Source organism: Salvia hispanica, chromosome 5 (genome assembly GCF_029641045.1).
Source record: "Salvia hispanica isolate PSC_SH4W2 chromosome 5, Shi_PSC_v1, whole genome shotgun sequence".
NCBI lineage: Eukaryota > Viridiplantae > Streptophyta > Magnoliopsida > Lamiales > Lamiaceae > Salvia > Salvia hispanica.
The window spans coordinates 39,314,431-39,328,368 of NC_142696.1; the positions used below are offsets into that span (position 1 = coordinate 39,314,431).

Consider the following 13,938-nt stretch of genomic DNA (forward strand, 5'->3'; position numbering starts at 1 on the left):
CAGACTCCTTCTCCAGGTGATCCTCTCCTTCTTCTTGGATCTGGCAATTTCTCTACACACCTAGCTTATAAAACCTCATCAGACCAAGGAAATCACAGAATTTATCCCCATAACCAATGCATGAAATTAGCCTCATCAGACGTCCGAGTTAAATTTTTTTTTAAAAAAAAACTCTATAAATACGGATCGTTGAACTTCATTTCATTCACACCACTTGTGTTGACAAGTTTCTCTCTCTAATCTACAAGTTTCATTTCTACTATAAATGGAGTACAATAGGAACTCCCCCACCACGAGCGGATCAAACACACCCACGTTTCCCGCCGGAACGGAGGAAAACTTTAATGCGGGGATGAATCCCCAAATGGCGGGGATGAATCCCCAAATGGCAGGGATGGCGGGGATGGCAGGGATTACTCCCCAAATGTTCTACAATATGTACAATTGGATGAGTCAGATGGGTGGGATGATGCCCGGGGCAGCGGGGATGGGCGGTATGACGCCAAATATGGCGGGGTTGGGTGGGATGATGCCCGGGGCCTCGGGGATGGGGAGTATGACGCCAAATATGGCGGGGATGGGTGGGACGATGCAGCACAGGAGCCCTCATACACCTAGGGAATCTGTCTATCGCCCATATATAGATTTGTTGTCCGATGATTCCCCTAGTACTGTTCCAGAGACTCAGTACGCCGCCGGCATCGAAACTTTCTCTTTTGAGGAGTTGGGGGTATCGCCGATCCGTGAGACTCCCGATGAGGCGCAGCCTGCTGCAAGGGGCGGGGGCAAATGCAAGGGCAAGGCCAGGGGCGGGGGTAGGGGCAAGGGCAATGGGAAAGCCGCGAGCTCTTCCTCACAAACGGGGGCAGAGGAGGAGGAGGAGGGTAAGGAGAAGCGGGAGAAGAGGTCGATCTGGACCGTGTGGGAAAACACCGCGCTTGCGAAGTCCTTGGTCGGTGTAGTTGAGTATCCCTATGTCGGGCGAACCAGTATATTGACCGATTGTGGCATCGCATTAGTGACGCCTAACTCACACACAAACCGGCTGGGGCGAAGCCTCACAGTCCCAAGCAATGCCGGAAACAGTGGGATCGGTTGAGGCCTAAGCTAAGTCGTTTTGCCGGCCTCTACCAAAACAACCTGCGCATGGCAACCAGCGGCATGTCTGAGGTGGATGTGAAGAACCGAGCCTTGTCCCAGTACCCCGACAAAGAATTGAAGTTCAAAGAGTTTAACCAATGGGAGGCCTTTCTCGTGGTCAAGGGTTCGCAAAAGTTTTGTGCGGGTGTCGACTCGAGCTGGAAGCGGACGAAGATCAACTCTTCCGGTGAGTACAGCAGCAGTGCTGGTTCGCACGAGCTCCGCGAAGATCAGACTCTCGCCGTCGTCGTCGCCCGATGGGGCAAAAGGCTGCGCAGCGGATGGCGAGGGAAAGCGGCAGCCGCAGCGGGTCCTTCGAGGTCGAATCGGAGGCCCCTGAAGCCCCAGATGAGTACGACCGTCTCGCCCACGCACAGCTAACGAAGACCCTGAGTCAAAACATGCATAGGTGGTATAGCACGCACGATCCTGCGTACAAAAGGATGTGCAAGGATGTGATCGACGCATGTCGGCGCGATTTAGGAATGCCACCCATTGATGATTATGGCGTCGAGATTGGGGGCGAGGACGTCGGAGGTGGTAGCGGCAGCGGCACGGGCGACGGGGACGAGGAGGAGTGAGAGCCGAGGGTTGTATTTCTCGACTTTTTATGATTATGTAATTTTTAACTTAATTATGTTTTTTTAAGTATTATGTAATTTTTTTAATGAAGTATTCGAATTTTTCCGTATTCCGTGTCGACATTTTAATTCCGTAAATTTTAATTCCGTAAATTGAGTAATTGTGAATTTATTTTATTGCGGGAAGTCCTAGTGGAAGTCCTAGATTGTGCAGTGGGATGGGAAGTCCTAGTGGAAGTCCTAGTGACGTGGCAGAAGGTTTTTGCGGGAAGTCCGCCACCGGAGATGCTCTAAGGACAAGGAGTAAAAGTGGGTCCGGATCCACTTCCGTGCTCTTAGCTATGAGAACGGGTGAGGATGCTCTAATAATCCATAATAGGATATCAATTAGTTTTCGGAATAACGAACCGATTAGACTATACTATCTTTTCTCTTTAACATAAACTCCTCACTCTACCAATTAAATTTGGTAATGTACTCCCTCTGTCCCAAGGAAGATGACCCCTTTCTTGGGCGGCACGAGATTTTATGCAGTTATATTTTGTGTGTTAAGAGGAAAGAGTAAAGTAAGAAAGAGGGAATAAAGTAGAGATAAAGGTGTTTCCATTTTAAGTAATGGGCCATCTTGATTGGGACATACCAAAAAGGAAAGTGAGTAATCTTCAATGGGACGGACGGAGGGAGTATAAAATTTCTACATAACAACACATATTAAGTTTCGTTTTTAAAAATCGATACAACGACGTCTTTTTGGTGGATTTTTAGCCTGTATTCGTTGATTATAAACTCATTAGTCTATTTGAACAAACACTTTGAAGGTATACAAATGAGATTATGAGATTATTAATTTGATTAATCAAAATTTTAACTTGTCAACCTCTATAACATGAGTAATTTGAATTAGAACCATGTGTTACTCACGTGGAGAGCCTCTCTGAAATATCTTATCATTGTAGCTAACAAATAAAATAGTTATTGCGGTGGTTTATTTATGCTACCGTTCAATCATTAATTTTCTGTTTATTAAGTAACAATAAAAATTAATGTGGTATGCTTTCGTTGTACGTCGCTTACTATCTTTAAAAGAGTAATATTAAATCGAAAGTTCGAAACAAATTGTGCTAATTTATACTACTTGACTTCATTTGAAATAGAAAATTATTATGCGTCGCTTTTAACATTCATAATTTAACAGGATCATTAAAGTATCTAATCGCATAAATTCATTAATGACAAATCACGTTGAGATTAACAACATTACGAATAAAATGAAATTTTTATTCCTCTTGAAATTCGAAACATTGACCAAGATGTATGCATCCATTAAAAATTTTCGTGATCAAATAACTGAAAATAGTTATCTAGATCTACGTTCTCACACCAAGCAACTACTCCAACTAGATTTATAAAATATACTTATACAGATGAATAAAAAATAGTGGAACCCAAAAAATATTGTTATAGACCAACATTAGCGTCTTTGAACGTTACGGTTTTCAAACTTATTGAATTTCAGGCAGTCAGGCACGTTCTTTTACAATATATAATTTGCATATTAATTATTAAATCAAGTCATGTGATGCCGTTGCGCAGCTGAAATTAATATTATTAAATGCTAATAATGCCCAATTATTGCACCGCTTTGCTTCATACGTACATATTTTAATATCGAAAGCCTTCATATTGCAACCTCACCTTTTGTTTTTAATATAATACTCCTACTACTGTTTTATAAGATTATGATGATACAAACTTAGTAAAACTTGCACTATTTCAAGGGTTAATTGTTGAATAATATAGTACTACTACACTATTTCAAGGGTGAATTGTTGAATAATAAAATTTTCAACCTACTATCTAATTTTAACTTGACGTTAACATATTAAATACCGTTCTAGTTTAAACTTGACATTAACATACTACTATTAAACACCTATGATACAAATAGGTTGGAGAATTAGGTTAAATTAGCAAATTTGATCAAAGGTTGATACTATTTGATAATTTACCAATTTTTTAGTAGAAGAGGACGATCTAATTCCCCGTTTGTGGAGAGTCATTTCCTTGTAGATGCTCTAGTGACCCGATTGTGTTGGATCACAATCCAATATAATCACAAATCATAGTTATATTAAATCCTGTATATATACATTACAATAATATTTTAATTTTCAAAGCTTTTGGAGATATTGAAGAATACAAATGGGATAAACATTTAAATTATAGTACTACCTTTTATATAAAAGAAACGGTTGGACATATTTTGTTTGGGCCAAAAGCCCATAAATGAAGCCCAACGGTTAGCTCTTCCCAAATTCGTATTCCCCAAAATAAGCTCAACGGCGAGAGACATTATCCGGGAATTTCTGGTTTTCTTCCCTCCCAAATCTCTCTCATCGACAATACTCTCAAATGCCGCACCTTCTAGCTCAACCTTCCACAATCTCTCTACCAAATCCAGCATCACATTCGACGCCGTCGTCTTGCCCGGTCGCCTACGTCGGTCTCCGCCGTCCCCCGCCGCGCCGGCTGGTTTCCACCGCCAGCTGTAGCGGTGGAGGTAGATGCGGAAAGATCACAATTGTGTGCATGGCGAACCCTAGGAGAGTGAAAATGGTGGCGAAGCAGATTAGGAGAGAGATCTCTGATATGTTGCTTACCGATAAGGTTTTGCAATACGCGGTGTTGCCGGAAGCTGCTTTGGGGGCGGATAGATATCTTTCGTCGCTGACGACGATCAGTGATGTCGAAGTTTCTGCTGATTTGCAGGTAAATTGGTTTGATTTGGTTGATTTACCACTACTGAGGCGAGTTGTATTAGTGCTTCTTTAGCAGTTTAGCTGTAAAATTGGATTTGTGGAGACATAGCGAGGAGTTTTCTGCTATCACATTATACTAGTATATGCAAATCATGATGTGTTTCCTTTTGTTGATTCTAATTTATGTGCGGTTTTAGGTTAAAAACCGGGTTAATTTCTGTTGTTTTCGAGCTAAGAGTATCATACAAATAGCTCGAACTTACATCGTCTAAACAAAGGAAATAAATCAACTTTGATGCTCAAAGCAAAATCGCTAAGAAGTTGTGGTCTTTGATAGCTATGAATTTGATATACACATGAGCTAGGGCTCAAAGCACACATGCATTATAGGTTTTGTGAGTAATTAAATTGTGAAATGTCTCCATCATTTTGCATGCTGATCAACAATTGAGCTGTCTGATCTTGAAAAATGTGTTGCACCATATGAAAACACAGGATTATTGCTGTATATTTATACTTTTCTAGCACTATGTTTCCTGTTGTTTCACCTTGAGGAGGTCCCTAGCTTGCTAGTCTTGATCTCAAACCTAACTCAGAGTGTTAAGTTTGTCTATTTAGACTAGTATCAGTGTATCTCGAGTCGCCGCTGTGTGATCTTTATTTTAAAATGTTTAAGGCATATCATTTTCATCCCGTTTAGGTTGTTAAAGTATATGTATCCGTTTTTGGAGATGAAAGGGGAAAAGAAGTTGCTCTAGCAGGATTGAAGGCAAAAGCAAAATATGTCCGCAGTGAGTTGGGCAAGCGTATGAAGTTGCGGCTTACCCCTGAGGTCCGGTTCCTAGAAGATGAGTCTCTAGAACGTGGAAGCAGGGTAAGATTTTCAGTGGTTTTTAACTACCAATTACATGTGTACTCTCATGATGAAACATTACTGCATCGTGTGTTCATTTAATTCCTCATAATTGACGTGTACCACTCTTACATATATATACTTTTGATGTTGGTATGTTCGGCATGACATGGCTTGATCTGTAACCAAAATACCTTTGTCAAAGGCATCCAACTATGTCGTCCTTAACTTATCACCTATGGCTTTGCAAAATGGAAATCGTAAACACAATGGTGGTGTCTTGAATGAGTTACTGAAATAATTATACATGCTGACTTGCATAGAATGAAATTAAAATGTGGCTTCAACTTCAGTTTATTAAGTACATATGAACATGATTGTTTCTGAGGTACTTATTATATACTAGTACATGTGAACCATGCAATGGTGGATCTCATCTATTGCTCTGTTGAATGTCAGACTTTTCTTTTCTCATCTATGAATTCTTAACTGTTCAGTGTTTTCCATTGGCAGGTTATTGCTATATTAGATAAACTGAAGGATGAGAATGAGAAAAAGGGAACTATTGATGAAGATGATGATCGCGAAGAGTTTGCAGGTAGGAAGGATAATGATGTGGAGTGGGAGGGCGATGACATTGATGACGAGGGCATTATTTATGTGAAGTAGTTTATCCGACACATGAAAAAAACAATGGAGTCTACAATATAGGCAGAGAATTCCTTCGTAGCTGGTTAGTTCACTCCACTATATTGAACTAACCATTATTGAGTTCGAATTTGCAGTATGAAAATCATGTTGAGATAGCTTGCTTATAATGAGTCATAAGTTTGTTTTGTTTGTTTGCTTTTCAGGGCTCATTTGGTTGTCTAGAATCTGGCTTGGAAATGTAATTTATTTCCTCATTTAAGATCTTCGTGTTTGGTTCAATTTTGTTGTAATAGATGCGTAAAAAGAACCTTAAAGTAGAAAATACAAAGTATAATTTCTTTATGTGTTTTATTTTCTATTTTGTACACTTCTTTTAAAAGGTAAAAACTAATCAATTTCTATTTAATCAATCGTTCTTTGAAGAGGCAAATAATCATTTAGTTGAATGATCGTGATTAAATAATAAATCCGTGATAAATAACCATTCAGTTAAAATGATACTAATTGTTCGATCATATTTTGAGGTTAAGTTTTCATAATTTTCAATCTTGCTTTACCAGCTTATCGTTCTCTGGCATTAAATAGTTCAGAAAACCCTTAAGATTGTTTGATAGGAGCGTGCTAGGGTGCCACCACCCCTTAAAATAACATCATACCACCATTCCTAGCCAATCATTTGTACACGCGGACGAATAGTAAGCTGCCACGTGGCAAAAAAATCTGAAAAAAACGGCCAGCAATTTGTTATTCTTTATACAACAATTTTTCTTGTCCAGCAATATCCGACACAATATACAACAATCTATAGATTATTGTGTAGTGTTTGTAATATTGTTGTGTAACATTTATAATATTAATGTATAAGTGGTGTCACAGTGTCACTTTAGGAGGGATTGTCATTTTAACACAGGAGGGATTGTCATTTTAACACCAGCCTATTTGATGGTTCAAGATAGTTGAAATATAAAATAATCATATTTTCCAATCGCAGATTTTAGGTTTGCACATAAAATACGCATGAAAAAAAAAATTATCAAAAGAAAGACCGAAGCAAAACCTGTTAATCGTGTTAAAATAGTGATCAACCGAATTTCAAGGAAACTTGAGCACAGAGCATATATCCAAAACAAAGAGATTGATGTAAATACTGCTCAAACCATTGTATGCCAACTGACCAATTCAAGTAGAGGTTTATGGTCCTGCACATCAGGCCATAATGAAAAACTGCTTTTTCTCATGACTTATTTTCATTCCGGAAAAAAAGTAAAATATAATCCTCTAGTGATGAGCTTTAGCTTCAGCCTTTTTATGAGACTTGGCCTGAATCTGGTGAAAACATAAAAAAAAGTAGTAGCTGTGAGTCTTCGAGGGGCTCAATGATCGACGAAGCAGGTAGCGGCAAAATAATGCAGGTAGCCAGAAAATCCATATGAGAGATCACCGTATAAGAGCAATATAAGCAGAGTCTACTATTTCATTGCATTAAATATGTATTGCTATTAGGCTGGAGGATCCTTAGAGTAAGAAGATACTACAGATGTAGATGGGTGCACCGGTATTTATGTGAGAGTTTAGTTATAACGTAGAAGCAGCAGATTAGTTTTGGGGATAGGTGGTGGAAAATCAGCAGCAAACCTAAAGAAGCTGGAAACTATACTCATGCATCAAGAGCACAAAGAATTCCATAATTTTAAATACAAATGCACCCAACTATCCATATAAAAACACTATGATTAAATGACAATTCATAGCATAAATTTGACACTTCTTAAACATACCTAACCCGTCTATGTGCACACAGCCATTTTCAACCAAGCACTAAAGACATTGTTTCTCCTATTGAACACAATGCCACAATTCATGTTCATACAAGATGCACTGGATAGGCAATGGCTAAATACTAAATAGATGTTCCGATTGCAAGGAAATGAGTGGTCACACATAGCATTTTAGAGCAAGTTACCTTACAAAAAACTCTTGTGAGCTAATATAGAAGTGGTCAGAACTTCTACAAGAAAAGACTCAGCAAAAGCACAACATTTCATTTCTAGTCATCGTCGCCAAAATAAATCACCACCTATCTTCATAAAATTAAATTAAATCCAACATAAGCAAACTTAATTCATTTCTCATGCTTAATCTGAATGGCAATTTGAACTCTACCATGTCTATTCTTCAAACTATCCAATCACAAGTCCAAGTTCAGTAATAATTGCAAAACATTCACAGATCAAGCAATCCAAAGAAGACCGAGTTACAAAAAAGTCAAAAAAAAAATGTAGATCTGAATAAAGTCAAGGCAAACCCTGCATCAAGCAGATCATAATTATAAACCAATAATAACATATAAAATCGCCACGAAACGCAACCAAGCAAATCAAAGTACCAAAACATCTTTCGAAACAAGCATATAAATCAAAATCTCCAGTCATCGCTGTGAGCCAAACGAAATTGAAAGAATTTATGAAGGAGACGAACGACAAAATACCTTAAGAACCTTGAGTTTTAAACTGCCGTAGACAAGTCCAAAGGAAAAAGCAGAAACCCTAGCCACCTGTGGAATTCCAAATTCAGATAAAACCTCAATTAAATTTATAGATTACAGGCGTGACTGATAATAGATCAAAGAAAAAAATGAAAATTACCATTGCGAGAGAGCTCTTGCCGGAGTAGGGTCCAGGAAGCGGCGCCATTGTTGCCAAATTTATCAAAGTAAGAGAGGAAACTCGAGAACAAATTCAGCTCGAATTTTCAGTTATCCTCTTCCTCGGTGTATCCCTATTTCTATTGTTATTGTCATTTGTATATGGGCCTATTGGGCCTTGGACGAGTTATTTCACACGTAATACACTTTTTTTCATAGTTAAATTTGACACACTCCATTTTTCATGAATTTTAAATTTAAGCAATGAACTTAAACATTTGTGAGAATTTCCTATTTGTTGACTTCCAGCCATGTTTTAAATTAAAAATATACTAGTAGTAGCTCTTTATTTTTTTTAGTTGAGTCACATAGGAGTATCATTCATTAGAGTTTATTTATTTCATTTTGACAAAAAATAGTACTAAACCCTAAACCCTTATCTCATCAGTTTTCTACTACTTTATTCTCTATTAGTTTAATTTCTTCACTTAATTTATTAAATACTACTCCCTCCGTCGCCATTAGGAGTCACATTCATTGGCAGCACGGGTTTTAAGAAATGTTAAGAAAAATGGGTAGAAAAAAGTTAGTGGAATAAGGGTCCCGCTTGTATATATTAGTTTTAAATAAAATGTGAGTGGAATGAGTTAGGTTGAGGTGGAACCCTAGTGTACCATTTATGGTAAAAGTGAACCGGAACTCCTATTTGCAAACGAACTAAAATGGAAAAACATGACTCCTATTCGCAGACGGAGGGAATATCACATATTCTCTTTTGAAAAAAATCTATCTCACATTGATATAACATTCTTCGCATACAAAAAACAACATACTATATCATAAAATCTCGTACCAAGTGTGTTATCTATTATGTGACGGATAAAATAGTTATATTTTAAATTTCATACCAAAAATAAATGCCTCGAAAATACTCCACTAAATAAATATTCTAGAGGAGTTCATACTTTAGAATCCTCTCTCGTAGGGCTTGGTATTTGGATGCTACACGATAGACAGACTTAGTATTTGGTATTTCTCGTATGCTCACTAATTTATCACTCACTAATTTATCTTTGTACTCGTTACCCAGTACCCACCACATTCCATTAACTACTAGTACTACTTTTCAACTCATCCGATAATTTTTTGATTGCATTATGCAAATCCTTCAACAAATGAACCACCCACATCCCACGGAATTAAAGTCGAACAAATGTGAGCGAAATGTAACTTTTCAGAAATTTGAAAATTTAACTTTTGACTGTTTTTAGGCTTATGTAATTTGTAATTTTCATAATTTATAATTTACTGTCATTAGTAATTACTCCCTCTATTCGCGAATAAAAGTCTCTTTTTCTTTTTCTTATTTTAGTCCATCGGCAAATTGAAATCCCGACTCATTTTTACCATAATAATAGAGTTTCACCTTTCACTAATTCATTGCACTCATATTTTATTTAAAATTAATATACATTCATTCCACTATTTTTTTTACACACTTTTTTTAACATTTCTCAGTGAAATACAGGAGTAGGACATTGATTTTGTAAATGTGCGATAAAAGAAAAGATACGACGCCGCTTCAATTGCACGCGAGCTTTACAATAATTTCATAAACCACTAAAGCTTAAAAGCCTAAAGCTTTCACTGTTCCACTATCGATCCATCCACACACACTCTCTCTCTCATTCTCATATCGATCGCCACCACCGCGTAATCCGCCGGAGATGTCATCGAGCGAGCAGGTTCGCGCATCGCACATACTGATAAAGCACGAAGGATCGCGCCGGAAGTCCTCCTGGAGTGACCCCGATGGCCGCCGCATCTCCGCTACCAAAAGAGACACCGCCGTCGCTCAGCTTAAGACCATCCGAGACGATATCATCGCCGGAAAAACCAGATTCGATGATGTTGCATCCCGCCTTTCTGACTGCAGCTCCGCCAAGCGTGGCGGCGATCTCGGTACGAAATTTGATTTTGTTCTATTTCAATTGTTCGAATGGTATATTTGGATTTAATCAGAATTTTCACTACTGCGGCCTTTGAGGTTCAAATTAGGTATTGTTTGAGGAAATTCGCTGAATTGATTGTGAGATACCGTACAATTTGACAATTGTTTGCAGTAATGGTTTGGATTTTGTGATTTTGAAGATTATTGTGGATTGTGAAGTTCAGGATAATTGTCTAGCTAATTTACATTTCAAATCTCATTTGTTAATTTGACTAATAAATTGTTTGCGCTTCAGCCAAGTCTTACTATTCATTTTCAGGTTATTGCAATACCGTATATAATCATTACGATGCTCTTACATAGAGAGTATATTAAACGTATTGCATCTTTTCAAATTAAAGGAGTTTTAGATTTGCAATTATAGGAAAGTATTTTGCAGAGCCATTAACGATATAAAGTTCAGAGTAATTTTGTGGAGTTTATCAACTATAGGTTGTTTTCTGTAAGTTCAAAATTGCTCTAGTGGGCGGCTGGACTCGTGTGCTAGGAGCCTAGGATGTTCTTGATCCTGGATTATATGATTTTCTTATGTTATGTTATGGACTAGAATTGAATGATGAAGATAAGAAATACTTGCATGATGTCATGTTATGTTATTGACTGGAACTGAACGATGTAGATAAGAAAATACTTGCAAAATATTGATGTAAACAAGGATACAGGAACAAGATATACTTCACTTGTGAACCCGTCGGAGTTCTACAAATGCCATCCAACTCTCAGAATGCAAAGATATTAAAATATACATTTACAAATTTTACACAGATAAGCTAAGCTGTTTATCCTTCCTGCTTGAGTAGTTACCACCGCAACTGCTCTCAACTGATCCAGCTAACATAATCGCTCACAAACTGTAGTAACCGCTTCTTCTTTCTTTGTTCTGCCTTGCTTCCTTTCTTCATCTTTCTTTGTTCCTCCTTGCTTACTTTCTTCTTCTTTCACCTTTCATCTTCACTTCGCCTATTGTTTGTGATAGTAAATGTTATTTATCTGTATGAATAATCTCAATTTGAAGATGCTTGTTTCCTTGTAATGTACTCCTAGTTATGCATTCTATCCAGCTTGTTTCTTATTCGGGGTTTGAACATATGAGATATGCTATCTTTTGTGAGGTCTCATTCTCCCTGCTACAATCTAGGTGTTTCTAAGCTGCCCAAAACCTATATGCTTATCCTTTTCACCCTCTTCGATTTTTTAAAGTTGCTTTGCTGAGTGCTTTGTTTCGAACAAGCTTAATATTGTGCTATGAACCTTTGCTGGGGTGGGAAAAATTATTATCGTCTTTGTAGCTTAGTAATTGATCGTGTGGTTATCAACAACGAAGCAATATGAAGCTGTTTCATCTCTGTAATGAAAGAAATGAAGGTTGACCTCTTCTCAGCCATTATGATTGGTGATATGTTATTTTGGTTGCTGCAGCCATTTCTTATTGTTAATAATTCTCTTATCTTGAACTGCGATACTCTGTCAACTTCTTTGGCTCATCCAGCTTTCAGTTACTACTAATATGACATGTTCCTTGAAGGATGTGAGTCCTTTGACGATGTTGTATAACATTACCATAACTATAACCCGTGCCATATGCTCTTTGTAGGTCCCTTTGGCCGAGGTCAGATGCAGAAACCTTTTGAAGATGTCACATTCAGTTTGAAGGTTGGGGAAATCAGTGAAATTGTTGACACCGATAGCGGCTCCCACATAATAATGAGAACGGGTTGATGCTGGCTCGTGTAAAAAAGGTAGCGCCGTTCCATATGCCACAACTACAACATGCCGAGTCAACACTAAAAAAATTATCATGCTATTAATCTCTCTTCCGGTCTTCTTCCCCATACCTATTACATAAACTTCGTGTATTTGGCAAGCTGTACGTTGTTTTCTGTGTGCACTATCATCAATAAGCTCCTTTTGTGAACCAAACTGCCAGACTCTAGATTGCTATATTCTGTTATGATCTTGGATTATTGATATTTTCTGTCGTGATAAATAGCTTTCTTCCTCAATTTCTTTAGCGTTGTTGAATGGCATGAAGATTAAGTTTGGGGTTAGCTATCTTGTTTGTTAACTATGGTGAATAAGTATAGATAACTAGCAATTATCCAATTGCGTGTAATTGTTTTCTCATCGATCCTAAATAAGTGAAACTGAAGGCCCTCGGTAGTTTTGGGTGATATGATTCATCTTTTTTCCTTTTATGCCATAAGAATAATTACTAATTTACTCTCTGATTTTCAAAATGCAAAAAAGAGATCTAAAAAACTTACTATGTTAAAATATGGGCTAAGAAGCCCCGGTGGATTTAGAAAAGAATGCACATTCTTCCTTGACCTAGGGAGAGCCGCCAACTGCAACTACCGACCATGTAGGATGCATACTAGATCTAACCAATTGCCCGTCCTACCTCCTCTACGTTCTTGATAGTCCATCTTTGTCTTATAGAGTCTTTCAAACCATTTCTATCGACTCTTGTTCAAATTTGATAAATGTTGGTTTATCCTATATTTCATTATAGTTTTATGATTCAGAGTATTCTTAGGCCAAAAATTAGGATACATTTTGGGAAAATCAATATTTTATCGAAAAGAAGCAAATAAAAGGCTTTTATAAAAATTCACATAGAATTGAGAATGAAGTTTTCATTTTGTACATACTAGATCATGAATTAGTAACAACATCCCATTTCTAAAAAAAAATACTATCAATTGTGTCTAACTTTCCATTTTCCAATGGAATATGATCTCATGCTCATGAAGCCTTTTTGATACAAGAGGGTGGTTTTTTTTATTGAAAAGGGGATAGGAGACATTATCAATTTTGAAAAAGGAAGGCCATATAATTCTCAGGTAAGGATCAATTGAAACCCTTAAATGGTTTTGCTAGACCAACATGTTTCTCATAGAACCAGTAAATAGTTTAGGCAATTAACAATATCCATTGTTAATTGTTTATTTTCCTTTAAACTTGAAATTCTTTTCTAGAAATACGAATATTTGTTCAGCTGCTCCAATACTATTAAATTATGATTTATTTAGAGGAAAAATAATTTCGTTAAACCTTCACATTTGAATATTCTACACAGTGAATTTTTATCCCGAATTTACAAATACTCAAAATAACCAAAGCCCTGGGTAGATGACATATGAGGTCAATTTCCATAAAAATTGATATTAATTGGCACAAAAGCATTAATCTATATAACGTAAGTTTAAATGATACTGTAAATTCTATATTTTGCTTCCGAATTGTTATATTTTGTAACAAAAGCTTCTCGCATGCCTAGAAGATAAGCATAAACTATG

The 13,938-nt window shown here is 37.3% G+C and overlaps 3 protein-coding genes across 4 annotated transcripts; 2 read left to right on the forward strand and 1 right to left on the reverse strand.

The window, feature by feature from the left end:
• The first annotated feature begins 4,053 nt into the window (after positions 1-4,053).
• On the forward strand, positions 4,054-6,326 carry LOC125186754 (ribosome-binding factor A family protein). Of its 2 annotated transcripts, XR_007170497.2 has the most exons (4): positions 4,055-4,490; positions 5,181-5,354; positions 5,847-6,066; positions 6,188-6,326. XR_007170497.2 is itself a non-coding variant. In XM_048083201.2 (3 exons), exons 1-3 carry the CDS (start codon positions 4,134-4,136, stop codon positions 6,000-6,002), a joined length of 687 nt encoding a protein of 228 aa, XP_047939158.1. In that variant the 5' UTR covers positions 4,054-4,133; the 3' UTR covers positions 6,003-6,326. The 2 variants fall into 2 exon arrangements, 1 of the variants encoding a protein (XP_047939158.1); XM_048083201.2 differs by having other exon boundaries at positions 4,054-4,490; positions 5,847-6,326.
• Positions 6,327-7,031: 705 nt separating this feature from the next.
• On the reverse strand, positions 7,032-8,785 carry LOC125187232 (uncharacterized). Its single transcript, XM_048083782.2, has 3 exons — positions 8,630-8,785; positions 8,473-8,538; positions 7,032-7,310 (listed from the first exon to the last, which is right to left on the reverse strand). Exons 1-3 carry the CDS (start codon positions 8,675-8,677, stop codon positions 7,263-7,265), a joined length of 162 nt encoding a protein of 53 aa, XP_047939739.1. The 5' UTR covers positions 8,678-8,785; the 3' UTR covers positions 7,032-7,262.
• A 1,475-nt stretch (positions 8,786-10,260) lies between these two features.
• On the forward strand, positions 10,261-12,642 carry LOC125191269 (peptidyl-prolyl cis-trans isomerase Pin1-like). The gene is made up of 2 exons (XM_048088785.2): positions 10,261-10,590; positions 12,234-12,642. The coding sequence occupies exons 1-2, from the start codon at positions 10,356-10,358 to the stop codon at positions 12,356-12,358; spliced, it is 360 nt and encodes a 119-aa protein (XP_047944742.1). The 5' UTR covers positions 10,261-10,355; the 3' UTR covers positions 12,359-12,642.
• Positions 12,643-13,938: the final 1,296 nt, after the last annotated feature.

Coding starts and splice junctions, on each gene's coding strand:
- LOC125186754 (XM_048083201.2), top strand. CDS start 4,134: ATGCCGCACCTTCTAGCTCAACCTTCCACAATCTCTCTACCAAATCCA. Junction 4,491..5,180: donor AAGTTTCTGCTGATTTGCAG/GTAAATTGGTTT, acceptor CATCCCGTTTAG/GTTGTTAAAGTATATGTATC. Junction 5,355..5,846: donor CTCTAGAACGTGGAAGCAGG/GTAAGATTTTCA, acceptor TTCCATTGGCAG/GTTATTGCTATATTAGATAA.
- LOC125187232 (XM_048083782.2), bottom strand. CDS start 8,677: ATGGCGCCGCTTCCTGGACCCTACTCCGGCAAGAGCTCTCTCGCAATG. Junction 8,539..8,629: donor GCAAGAGCTCTCTCGCAATG/GTAATTTTCATT, acceptor GGAATTCCACAG/GTGGCTAGGGTTTCTGCTTT. Junction 7,311..8,472: donor TAAAACTCAAGGTTCTTAAG/GTATTTTGTCGT, acceptor TGTTTTCACCAG/ATTCAGGCCAAGTCTCATAA.
- LOC125191269 (XM_048088785.2), top strand. CDS start 10,356: ATGTCATCGAGCGAGCAGGTTCGCGCATCGCACATACTGATAAAGCAC. Junction 10,591..12,233: donor CAAGCGTGGCGGCGATCTCG/GTACGAAATTTG, acceptor TGCTCTTTGTAG/GTCCCTTTGGCCGAGGTCAG.